Source organism: Notolepis coatsorum (assembly GCF_963971535.1).
Source record: "Notolepis coatsorum genome assembly, chromosome: 2".
Classification (NCBI taxonomy): domain Eukaryota; kingdom Metazoa; phylum Chordata; class Actinopteri; order Aulopiformes; family Paralepididae; genus Notolepis; species Notolepis coatsorum.
The window spans coordinates 116,870,752-116,884,389 of NC_140166.1; the positions used below are offsets into that span (position 1 = coordinate 116,870,752).

The 13,638-nt window shown below is 39.1% G+C and overlaps 1 protein-coding gene across 1 annotated transcript in view; it reads right to left on the reverse strand.

Moving 5' to 3' along the window:
- Positions 1–7,597, reverse strand: part of znf507 (zinc finger protein 507) — a 169,455-nt gene extending 161,858 nt beyond the window's left edge. Inside the window, exons 1-2 of the mRNA XM_084308279.1 lie at positions 7,493–7,597; positions 51–206 (exon numbers count right to left, since the gene is read on the reverse strand). Of these exons, the coding sequence (XP_084164405.1) occupies positions 51–203 (153 nt within the window). The 5' untranslated portion in view covers positions 204–206; positions 7,493–7,597. The remainder of the gene's footprint in view (positions 1–50; positions 207–7,492) is intronic.
- Positions 7,598–13,638: the final 6,041 nt, after the last annotated feature.

Below are 13,638 nucleotides of genomic sequence, written 5' to 3' on the forward strand. Positions count from 1 at the left end.
ATTTCCCAAAATGTTGGAGTTCCCCTTTAAAGACGTGTGGAAACACTGACCTGAATGAGGGAGTCGGCTGCCTGTTTCTGCTGCAGCCTCTGGGAGGACTCCTCCCCGGCCTCCGGCCTGCCCTGGGCCTGGGAGAGGAGGTCTGGGGCCGGAGAGGAGGAGGAGCGAGGGATGAGGACCGCTATATCACTGCTCTCCTCCATCACCTGTTAAGGAGAGAGGACAGAGGAGAAGACGTTAGGAGGGAAGGGAAGGTTACATAGGAGGAGGAAGATTCAACAGCGTATATGGCTGTCACATTATTTTCGAATTTTATTTCAAATTTACATAAAAACACGAGATTCGAACTTGAAGGGAGAAATTCGAATTTGAATTTATGTATATATATTTTTTTATAATATATATTTTTTAAACGGTCAGGTCATATAGGTGAGACTGTGCTGAAAAGAATGATACCAAACATAAAAAAAGTAGCCAAAACTTTGAAAATGGCTTAGACTTTTTTTAGGTTTAGGTTTTTTTTTTACACTGAAATTCGAATTCGAACTTGTCTAGAATTCTGCAACGAATTTCTAATTAGATTTTTTGTTAAAGTGACAGCCCTAGTACACACACCTGACAAATGTACATAATGGCTACTTGGCCTTCTTTGAGAAAGAGCTAGTACACCAAGTCAGGACTACGTTCAAGATTCCAGCAGAAGAACACAAAATGCTAATCATTTATGCCTAAAGGAGTCAATCAATTCAGGTTTGCTGCTTGGAGTTGGAACCCAATATGTTTGCAGTGTGTCTAGCTATAGGCAAGCCTTGGCCTGTTTAGAGGGAAGGCCAAGCATGTTTACATTTAACATTAGGCAAATGTGATACAGGGAGTACTGCTGACCCTACTAGTAACAGTTGTTTCATAATGTAATCTTCAACTGATTAAGATTACATTTCACAACTTTATTTCAACTAGTAAGACACTGAGGTTAGCCTAATTTACTGCGATGACAAGCTTACAAAACAAGACACAGTTTGTCAGCAATTTCATACAGGCACAATAAATAAGAATAAACAATAATTAAAAATACTTTTAAATGCAGTAAAAGAAGGAAGAACCTTCCAGGTGTTGGAAGCATCAAAGGAAAAAGCAGTGTTTCTTAGTTCAGAGCAAACTGGAGGAACCCTAAGAACCAGCCACTGTGTGAACTACCCATCCCAGTTAGGACAGCCGAATCCCGTCCAATCTTTCGCCGTCGACTAAAGACTCACTTCTTCAACCATTATCTGAAATGATAAAAAAGAAAAAGAAAAAAAATCTAACCGTGACTAACCTTACTGTCATGCACTTGTCCTAATAAACTAACCTACACTGTAACACGCAACACTTTGATGAACATTGTTACTCAGCTGATAGAGTTGTACCCTTCTTGCTGTCTTGTCGTACAGAACTTGTAAGACGCTTTGGATAAAAGCGTCAGCTAAATGACTAAATGTAAGTGTGTGTGTGACGTGTGTGTAGGTGTGTGTGTGTGTGTGTGTGTGTGTGTGTGTGTGTGTGTGTGTGTGTGTGTGTGTGTGTGTGTGTGTGTGTGTGTGTGTGTGGGTGTGTGTGCGCGCGCCTTGTAGAATTCCACACATAAGAAAGAAAGATACTGGGATGAATAAACAAAATAGGAAATAAAATGTAAAAATGCATGCAATACATAAATAAATATGAATCTCCATATATGAAATATAACATTTAGATAAGGTGCTACTGAGATGTTTTGGTGAGTTCTTTGTTTTTTTGTGGAAGTTGCCCTTCTTAAAAATGCATGAACATTCACTGATAATTCGTCTGTAGTGGAGTCTACAAGGTCTACATTGCCGGACCATGTAGAATCCGGACCTTGTAGACTGACATAATTCTGTGCATAGTTTAGTCTACACAGGCCATATTTCAAATAATCAAAATCTTACTTCATTCATCTTAAACATTCTTGATTTGGGGGATTGGTAGTTCCCATGAAATCTGAAGTTGTTCAAACGACAACAGCGATCCACCTTGAATTAAATCACACAGCCGAGTGAAACCTTGTTGGATGCGTCACAGTCACAAAAGGGGCTACTTAATTAATTAATCCAACCCACTTTATTTATAGAGCACATTTAAAAACAACAAAGTTTACGAAAGTGCTGTACAAGTCCTACAACATAAGATAAAAAAATATATATATATATATATATATATATATATATATATATATATATATATATTAAAAAAAATATTTATTTTTTTTCATTTTTTTTCGAAGCTTCGAATTAAAATCGAAGCTCGGCCCCGAAGCTTCGATTGCCAAAAAAAGCTTCGAATGTCAGCCCTAGTTCTGTGTAGTGATGCACGATATATCGGCCGATATGGCAATTTTTTTACACATCGGTATCGGTCCGATATCAAGATGGGGCCGATAAAAAAATATATATAATACATTTTTATTTATTTTTTTTTTTTTTTACATGTTTTGGCCTTAAATAATTTCAAAATATCAGTCATTTCTGAAAATAAGTTACAAAAGTAAAAAAAATAAAAAATAAAATCATTTTGAATTTTTTTTTAATTTTTTATGGAACTACTGTATTGTATGTCTCTAAATGTTTTGATGAATTGAAAATGGAGGACCCTTATGTAAAAAAGCCGAAAGTCTTTTTCTGGTCTTCATCCTCCAGTCATTCTGCAATCTGTTATAAAGTTTTCAATCAATCAATCAGACAAATGTATAGAAAAGCTTTTATTATAACCATACAAACAATTATATTATTGTTTATGAAAATGTTTTAGCCCTATGCTTGACTATTATTTTAGGCATGGCAACAAATTAAATAATAATAATAATAAAATGAATAAATAAAATATTAAATAAATAAATAGGCTACACGTCTCTCTTTTTGTGTTACAAATTGTGCTCACTGATATGAACATTAGGGATGGGTACCGAATTCGGTACTTTTGAGGTACCGAACCGAAACACGTCGGTACTACCGAGTATCGAATCAAGTGAGAAACCAAAAAAAAAATTAAAAAAAATTAAAAAAAATATTTTTTTATTCATTTTTTTTACCTGTTTTTTTTTTTTTTTTTTTACTTTTTTCTTTTCATGTCAACGTTCACACGCACAATATATGCTTACCTAGGATTTGACTTGATTCAACAACAAAGCAGTCGGAGCAATGACGAGCCGAAAACTGTCGAAATTGTAGTTATTTGAAGTTTGGATTTTTTTTTACGACTGAGGTAGGTAAATTAAATTTCGACAGTTTTCGGCTTGTCATTGCTCCGACTGCTTTGTTGTTGAATCAAGTCAAATCCTAGGTAAGCATATATTGTGCGTGTGAACGTTGACATGAAAAGAAAAAAGTAAAAAAATAAAAAAAAGGTAAAAAAAAAAAAGTAAAAAAAAAATGAATATTTTTTTTTATTTTTATTTTTAAAGTACCGAAAAAAGGTACCGTTGGGTACCGGTATCGATTCACAGGTACCGGTACCGGTATCGGTTCAAATGTGAAAGGTACCCATCCGCTGCTGTCGGGACAAAACCTCATAACTCCAAAAACCCAACTTTTCAGCAGATGAAAAAAACTAACACAGATTTGAGGGTGAATAGAGTTAGGAGGTTTAGACAGATGATCGGTTGAATGCTTTCCCATTGTTTAAACTTTGTAAAACCCACACACACATATGGAGGATGATCTACGGAGTTGATTTATATAATAAAAAAAAAATTCAAAAAATGGAGTTATGAGGTTTTGTCCCGACAGCAGCGCATCCCTAATGAACATAGGCCTCTTTACTTACTTATGGTACTTTATGGTATTCCACCACCATGCCATGTGTGTTTTTATTTTATAATGCTCATGATGAGTCAAGATTATTGCTGAAGTCTGAGTCATACAATACTCACTGGCTTTCATAACCTAACAGACTAACTTGTCTTGCTCAAGATTTGTTTATGAGTTTTAATAAGAGAGCACTATCTCTCTCAACCAAAGCAATGCAGGTAGACGGCAACAGAACAATTTTGATTGACAGTCGATTCTGCCAATTACGTCACACCGCTTGCACCCGCCTCTGCTGTTCTTACCACCAATCGGGAAGCGCTTATTCGTTTTTTACTTCCGGGATACAGTACAGTACCAGAAAAAGACTTTCGGCTTTTTTACATAAGGGTCCTCCATTTTCAATTCATCAAAACATTTAGAGACATACAATACAGTAGTTTCATAAAAAAAATAAAAAAAATATTAAAACAAAATTTATAAATAAAAAAATATATATAAATATAATTTATATAAATATAAATTATAATATATATATATTTTTTGCCACAAATATCGGTATTGGTATCGGCCGATTGTGTTAGTTGAACAATCGGTATCGGTGGCAAATTTTCATATCGGTGCATCCCTACTCCCCGCCACCCACGAGTAGACTACCAGCGCTCCGCAGGAGTACCAAACGAGGCATGATGATTTTACTGCAACAAATGTTATAATAAAAGCTTTTCTATACATTTGTCTGATTGAAAACTTTATTAACAGATTGCAGAATGGGTACAATTCAGTATGGGCTCTCTGAGCAAAGGAAGGAAGGAACTGAGATATGAATGACCAACAACAATGCTATATGGTTGGGTAAATATATGCTGATGTTATTGAACGTGTAACTATAACGTTAATGCCACAAAACGAATGCCTTTGTTAATCATAAAGTAACTTTGATGCTGCAGTAGTAGCGTGTGTGTGTGTGGGGGCTGGGTTGTGCAGGTCGCTTGACTGAAACTTTTTTCAAAGTTTGAACGTGTGGACCAGATTGACACGACACAAATGTACGGATATTTATCGGCCACTGATGGCAGTCAACAAGGCACTTATCGGCCGATACCGATACCCGACCGATATATCGATGCAGCCATAATTGTCATGGTCCAATTTTATTCAGAATTGTAATTTTTCCATTGTATTTTTTATTTATTTATATCTTTTTATGTTTTTGGTATTTTTTTTATTGTTTTTACTACCGAGCAGTCCAGTAGAGAGAGAGAGAGAGGAAGAACGGGAGACAGAGCGGGGGGAAGACATTCGGCAAAGGACGGCGGGTCCGGGAATCGAACCCGGGTCGGCCGCTTCGCGACGCAGCACGTCACATGGTTCGCTACTTGGGCGCCCCCATTGTCTTTTTAATACCGCTGCAAGGAATCTATTTTTGGTTAACTTTGGTTAACAGTATGTATAAATATATTTGTACTGTATTAGATTAATTTAATTAGATTCAAATGCATTGTCATTATACAGTCACAAGTACAGCACAACCTAAATAGGTTTGATCCAACCAGAGTGCAAATGTAACAGGAAAGTGCAACAGTAATGTACAGGTGATTCAACTGGATATAAAGTATATAAATTAGTACTACTGACTGAGTAATAGTGCTAATCAGATGTAGGCTGGCTATGTACAGAGTTGTAGTAGTAAATATGTACAGTGATATATAAAGGCAGGTAAAGACGCTAGGGTAGTAAGTCGTACTGGCCAGCTGCTTAGGAATGACAGTATTGTGAATGACAGTAAAAAAATCCATACCATCACATGGATCCATGAAGGAATACCTTCATAGTCAGTATACCTTCCAGACATAATTTTGCCTTTTATTTAAAGAAATCTTCTCCCATGCCGCCTGTAATTCTTCCACATTCCCCTTGGGGTTACACACATACCTCTGTTTGAGAAACACCGGTCTAATCTATAGGCTAGCGACCATGTGCATTTGTTTACAAACACCACTGCAACCTATCCTGCAGCTGGAAATCCTTTCATCTTTGCTAACAGAACCACATGTTCCTCATTCCTCATTCCTGCTCTCTCTCTCTCTCTCTCTCTCTCTCTCTCTCTCTCTCTCTCTCTCTCTCTCTCTCTCTCTCTCTCTCTCTCTGACCACAAAAACCACATTCCCCATAATTTCTCTGACTTCTGCTTTGGACAGTCAGACAGCCTCTCTAAACCAAACAATAACACAGCCTGATTTACTGATCTAGGAACTGTTATTATTATTAACAGTGCCACGCTCTGTAACGTTAACTCTACCCATTGCCCTGCAGAAGCTAACCGCAGTAACAACAATGATTTTCAAAATGTAGTTATGAGTGAGATTGAACTTCTCAATATCAGTTTAATCTTGTGACAACGTTTCAGAGTTCAAAGTAAACCTGCTCTGTTTTAGAGAAAAGGGGGTAAAGAATTGCAGTGACTACAAAATCACTGGATGGTCGAATAACTGTAAAGCCATTTTTCTCAGTTTCACGGTTTGCGTATAGTTACTGCGGTTAGGTTCTGCAGGGCAGTATTGTTTTTAGTAAATTATTACTACTCTGCTCTAACCATTGAGCCACACAGGGAATGGAACCCTCAACCCCCGGTACTGTCATTAGTAGGTTGTTACTACTATGCTCTAACCATTGAGCCACACAGGGAATGGAACCCTCAACCCCCGGTATTGTCATTAGTAGGTTGTTACTACTATGCTCTAACCATTGAGCCACACAGGGAATGGAACCCTCAACCCCCGGTACTGTCATTAGTAGGTTGTTACTACTATGCGCTCTAACCATTGAGCCACACAGAGAATGTAAACCCCCAACTCTGGGTATTGTCATTTAGTACCATGTTCTATCCGGTTGAGTCCCACAGGGAATGGAGCCCATGGCAGTGTCCCTCTACCCACTCTACTACACACTAAGACATCTAGTCCATGCTGATTGGTTGATTGATTGATTGAAAACTTTATTAACAGATTGCAGAATGGGTACAGTACAGTTCAATACATACAATTGTTAAGGGGATGCAGACCAGAGAAAGACTTTCGTCTTGTTTACATCAGGGTTCCCCATTTTCAATTCATCATAACATATATGACATACAGATAAGACAGTACTGCTACAATGCTATTAATTTGTGCAGGTATTTGGTCACCAGCAGTAGTAGCTCTCCATCGTTTGCTGCAGCAGATTAAGAGATATGTACCCCTGTCCCCGAGGCGTGTAGCTGTGTCTAAAAAGATGTCTCCCGCCGATGAAGTCAGGAGGCAGTCGGTCCAACTCTCTTAATAAGTCAGACGGAGAGACATCGGATCAAGAGCTAGTAGTAGTAGCTATGCCTGTATTGCCACATACAAAACAATATGTGGGCATCTTGTTTTTCTCTTTTAGACAAAGTGTGAACCCACAACGGCAACGCATTAAGCCATGCAGGTACACGCTGCACAACTAAGTCAGAAGACAACCGTTGAGTTTAAATATAGTCTCTACAGGACAGACCAGGGACAGGACACAGGAGGACATGTATCTGTTGTCTATAGCTCCATGGCCACACACACACACCACACTCACACGAGTCTCTCAGCAGCAACGTGCATGCGCCGCACAAGGACAATTTAATTCTCCTTTAAAGGTTAATGAATTACAGGCCCGGTACTCACTGATCGGGGAGGTGTGGTTAGTCTTTGGCCTCAAATCATATACAATATGTGTTTTTTGTTATTCCTCTTCAGTAATAAAAGTGGCCTCTGCCTCCTGCCTGTCTCTCTCCCACATTGCAAAATGGCGAGGCTGGAACAGCGATCACGTGACTCGTAGTTTGAGGTCAGGTGACCAATCTGGAATGTGTGACATTTATTGTATAGCGTGTGGTTTGTTTGTTTGTTTGTTTGTTTGTGTGCGCGCGTGCGTGTGTGTGCGTGTGCTTGTGTCGCCATCATAATCCAGAGCAATTTACGAGAATTTACAACGTCAATATTACAACGTATTAGGAGGGACTCATTCAAATGTATCACGTACAAAAAAAACGAATAAAGTGCCAAGGAAAATAATACAATAATTCAGTTTTGTATGCCCACGTGGATATAATAGCCAGCCCAGGAGGGGGGGGGGGGGGGTTATTCTGATAATAATTGAGCCTATGTGCCAATATAAGTACGGACAAGAAGAGCAATGCCGCCACCTAGTGTTTATTTGTGACATTGAGCTATGTTATGATGAATTGAAAATGGGGGACCCTGATGTAAACAAGACGAAAGTCTTTATCTGGTCTGCATCCCCAACAATTGTGTGTATTGAGCCGTACTGTATTGTACCCATTCTGCAATCTGTTAATACAGTTTTCAATCAATCAATCAATCAAGCTATGTTGTAATGTGGGGTCATTCTTCGCCTCCTAGGTTTTGAAATGCAATCAAACCCTCCTCCTTGATCAAATACTGAGTTATCCCTGTAAGGACTAGCCTATATTGTAGGGTAAGTGATTGGGCTAAAAAAAACATCATAATATTAATCAGTTATGGAGCTATTCTGATCAAATAAAGACTGAATTTAATTGTATTTAAATGTTAATTCAGTTAATGAACAGTGCAATGAACAGCTAAATAAAAGCTGTAATTCTAACCAACAGAATATCTGAACTGTACAGTCTGTGGACTGTGTTGTGGATTTAGTTGACAATCAAAATCACACATCAGAATCAGGGAAAGTGTTACTTTTTAGCAAATAATATATTACATTCACTTTTTGTAATGTTTAATTCATACACACAGAAGATTTGATTAAGTCCCATAGAAGCCTTTGACACACAACACTGACAGGCTTAATTGACCCAACAAACTGAGCCAAATAGAAACATTAGGTTGATAATCATATACCCATAATAAACAGAAAATAATCATTCAAGAGCCAAAAGTTATATTCCCATTGGGAGTAGGGGGTTGAGGGGGGCGTTATGGAACATGGACAGATAGGGGGGGGGGGGTTATGGAACATGGACAGATAGGGGGGGGGGGGGGGGGGGGGGGGGGGCGTTATGGAACATGGATGCCAGATAGGGGGGCATTATGGAACATGGACATCAGATAGGAGGGCGTTATGGAACATGGACGTCAGATAGGGGGGACGTTATGGAACATTGACCTCAGATAGGGGGGCGTTATGGAACATGGACGTCAGATAGGGGGTGGGGCGTTATGGAACATGGACATCAGATAGGGGGCGTTATGAAACATGGATGTCAGATAAGGGGCGTTATGGAACATGGACATCAGATAGGGGGCGTTATGAAACATGGACGTCAGATAGGGGGCGTTATGGAACATGGATGTCAGATAGGGGGGGGGGGTGTTATGGAACATGGACGTCAGATAGGGGGCGGGGGGCGTTATGGAACATGGACATCAGATAGGGGGCGTTATGAAACATGGACGTCAGATAGGGGGCGTTATGGAACATGGATGTCAGATAGGGGGGGGGGGGGGTGTTATGGAACATGGACGTCAGATAGGGGGGCGTTGACAAGTCAAGTCAAGTCAATCCAAAGTTCTGTACACAAAAATCGATAAAAATAATGAGTATCTGGAAAAAACATAAAAGGAACACAGAAGGGTACAGTATGAAAATAGTACATTCTCACAAATAGATTTTCAGTACATTAAAACAAACAAAACAAAAGAAAAAAAGTGCAGTACAGTGCAAACAAGAGTGCAGTGGTTTAGCAGCAGTTAAAAGCAGAAACAAATATAAGGGTTTTTAGCCTATTCTTAAAAATAGGCAGAGTTGGGGCAGATCTCAGATCTTCTGGCAGTTTGTTCCAGCTATGTATGGCATAGTAGCAGAATGCGGCTTCACCAGGTTTTGTTTTGGTCCTACGAACAGTTAGCAGACCAGTCCCTGATGACGTAAGAGGTCTAGAGGGTTCATAGTGTAGACGCAACTCAGAGATGCATTTAGGACCTGACCCGTAGACTAGTAACAGTATTTTAAAGTCTATTCTATGACACACTGGTAGCCAATGCAGAGATTTGAGGACTGGTGTGATGTGTTCAGCTTTCCTAGTCCTTGTTAAACCTCTAGCAGCAGCAGCATGAATGAGCTGCAGTTGTTTGATTGCATACATTCATACAACATTGATTGCATACATTCAAGTCAAATCAAGTCAAGTGTTCCTTTACTAATCCCCTTGGGGAAAACCAGTCATCATAGCAGCATGGGGGAGGGGAAGTACAGGCCGGGAAAAGAGATAATAATATAAATTATAATATAAAATAATAATATATTATGTAAAACTATATAAATAATAATATTAAATAATTAAATAATATAGCATAATATGTAATATAAAATAATATAAATACAAATATAATATTACAATAATATAAATAACTAGCATGGCCTAAAAAGCATGGCCTAGGAGAAATGAATGAGAATGGAGAGAGATTCGTGGACACCTGTGCCCTGAACAACCTGGTTGTCGGAGGAAGCATCTTCCCACATAAGAGGATCCACAAGGCAACCTGGGTATCACCAGATGGAGTGACGAGAACCAGATAGACCACTTCTGCATAACCAGCAAGTTCAGGAGATCACTACAGGACCTACAAGTAAGGCGAGGAGCAGACATAGCATCAGACCACCACCTACTAAGCGCTACGCTCAAGTTGAAACTGAAGAAACACTGGATGGAAACAACATCAAAGAAACAGATATTCAATGTCCACCTCTTAAAAGACACACAGATAAGAGAAGTGTTCACACTGAAGCTGACGAATAGATATCAAGCCTTGCAAGATCTAAGCAGTGACGAAGGAGACCAGCAAGACTAATGGGAAAGGATAAGTGCATATCGGTGTGTGGAGTGAAGTTGTGGAATAATTTACCTGAATACATCAAACTGAGTAAGCATGTGGCACAATTTAAAAAGCAGCTAAAAAAAATACAAATTAGAGAAATACAGAAATGAGTAATGAGGATAAACAAAGTTATGTTATATTGTGTTATGTAGTGCTGTACTATATGCACTGCTGTCAAGTGAATCAAGTTTAAAAAAAATAAAAATAAAAATTAATATAAGTAAAAGTATATTCTATATTGTAATATACTAAATTATGTTATATCTAGTCAAATTAATGGAAGAACAAACATAAATGTAAGGGGGTAGGGATCAATAAGCTTAGCTTCCCCCTACTCCTTTTTTGGACATGTCTGCCAACCAAACACATTGCTCTTGACCTTTTGTTTATAATTCCTTTTTATTTGTTTTTTTTTTAATGTTTTTAAATTTTTTGTTATGATTGTTTGGTTTGACGGAACAAGATACCGTGATTCATTCATAAGGGAAACTCTCACAACAACATGTAAGGAAGTGATAGGAATAAAGAAGAGACACCATAAAGAGTGGATATCAGCAGAAACACTACGCAACATAGAAGAAAGGAGACAGAAAAAGGCGGAAGTTAACAACAGCAGAACAAAGGCAACCAAGGCAAAAGCCCAAAGAGAGTACACTCAGGCAAACAGAAAGGTCAAAAGAAATGCCAAGAAGGACAAGCAAAACTACATCGACAACCTGGCTAAAGAAGCAGAAGAGGCAGCAGCAAAAGGAAACATGAAGGAACTGTATGACACCACCAAGAAACTGTCCGGAAAGTTCAGCAGACCAGAACGACCAATCAAAAACAAGGAAGGAAAGACCATCACAAGACTGGACCAACAGCAAGAGGGATGGGCAGAGTATTTTGAAGAAGTCCTGAATAGACCGACACCACGTAACCCCCCGGACATTCAACCTGCGGAGACTGACATAGTCATCAAGTGTGGAAAGCCCAGCAAGCAGGAAATCCAACAGGCCATTGCACAACTAAAGAACAACTAAAGAATAGAAAGGCAGCAGGACCAGACAACATTCCTGCAGAGGCACTGAAGGCAGACATAGACACATCGGTAGAAATGCTACACCCTCTGTTTGAGAAGATCTGGGAGAAAGAGGAAGGGCCAACAGATTGGAAAGAAGGCTACTTGGTCAAAATACCTAAGAAAGGAGACCTCAGCCAATGCCACAACTACAGAGGAATCATGCTTTTATCAGTGCCAGGAAAAATCTTCAACAGAATCCTCCTCGAACGAATAAAGAAAGCGGTGGATCCGCAGCTAAGAGACCAGCAGGCAGGCTTCCGGCCCAATAGATCATGTGTGGAAAGTGTGGGACTTATCAATTTGAACGTGTGCTTGACTTTGTGCGTATATCTACGCACAGCTCAGAGCATGCGTACCTGGCACCCAGCGGTAGAATATGAAGACTACAACGCAGAAATAAGTGCATTAGTTTTAACACTGGCGTGTTCTGTATGACCCATAATTCATTATAGTTAATTGTAAAATAGCGACAGTAGTGTAATTATAACGGGCTCACGCGCAAACAAGAGGTTGGCCTGCATGTTTGGCACGGGGGGGGGGGGGGGGGGGGGGGGGGGGGCAGACGCAGAACACCCACCTCCAAACGCGATTAAATATTGTTTAAAATAAAAAGCAAAATACTATTATTTTGTGTGTCATGTTTCCAAATAAGATTAGTCACAACGAAATGCTTTCTACTTCAATTTGTTGGTTAGAGATGACCTCCGTTGAAACTTCACTGAGACTAACACAGTCTATTTGTGAATAATAGCTTCATTTTATATAGCGCCTGTCAAGAGACCCAAGGTCGCTTTACATAGGGGGAAAAAATAACAAAGTAACAAACATAGTGGACAGACACAACATATAAATATGATGATGGAATTCAAGTTCGCCACTTCACTTCCTTGCTCAACGGCTTCATGTCGGCTCTTTCTAGTAGCTCTACGGTGCTGATGCGGTCTTGCCACTGGATTCTGAGGATTCTGAGTTTTGTTTTTGTCTACCTAAATGTTTACTGTTTACTATGAGCGATCTGTAGTGCCAAATTTCACTTGGGATGAATAAAGTATTTATATTCTCTTCTATCTATTCTATTCTATTTATGTGGATGTGACCCCAATGCCAGCCTTAATCTATTGGTAAACAAAAAATATATATGACTGTTGTTTTGACATGATTAGGTTCTTTACTCTTGGATACATTTGAAAAAAATGCAACATTATGTCATACAGTCTGGAGTGATTGAATTATGACGTGATGTCATCTGCGGTCCGCCGGCGGGCTAAAGAGGTTAAAACACTAATTTTCCGTGGGATTTTTATAAACTTTGGACCTGTATGACTATAAGACTTCAGGCTATGGAACCGTTATGTTTTCCAGCTCCTAGCTGGAACCCAAAAACAGGCATCTGGCAACAAGTCAACACAAAAGTTGTGTAAGAAACTTGACTTGACTGAAAACTGACAGATATGTGTGAAATTGCAGTGCCTCCATTAGCGGGTGTGTGCCTCCAGTGTTCGAGTGGTGTGCCTTAAGGGGAGACAACACCCCTGAAAATGCCATTTTTGCTTCCAGTCATGAATTTCCATATTTTTTATTATTTTGTTTTGTTGAATGTCGGATATTGCGTATTGGCTATAGACATCATAACCTGGACTATACAGTATATAGAGAGAAGGAATAAAACGCTGAGAGACAGAATCCGTGTATCAAGGAAGCAACATTTCTATTTGTGAAGGTCGCTCTTATATACACACACTCAGCTGATATTAATGAGTCCATCACTCAGCTGGTGTCAATCAGTCAATCACTTTGAATGGATGACGGGAGAGCACACTCATTATTGTCAACACCCCCACTTGCTATCTACTGACCTATCTAAACTGGAGAAGGAAAAATAATAACAAAA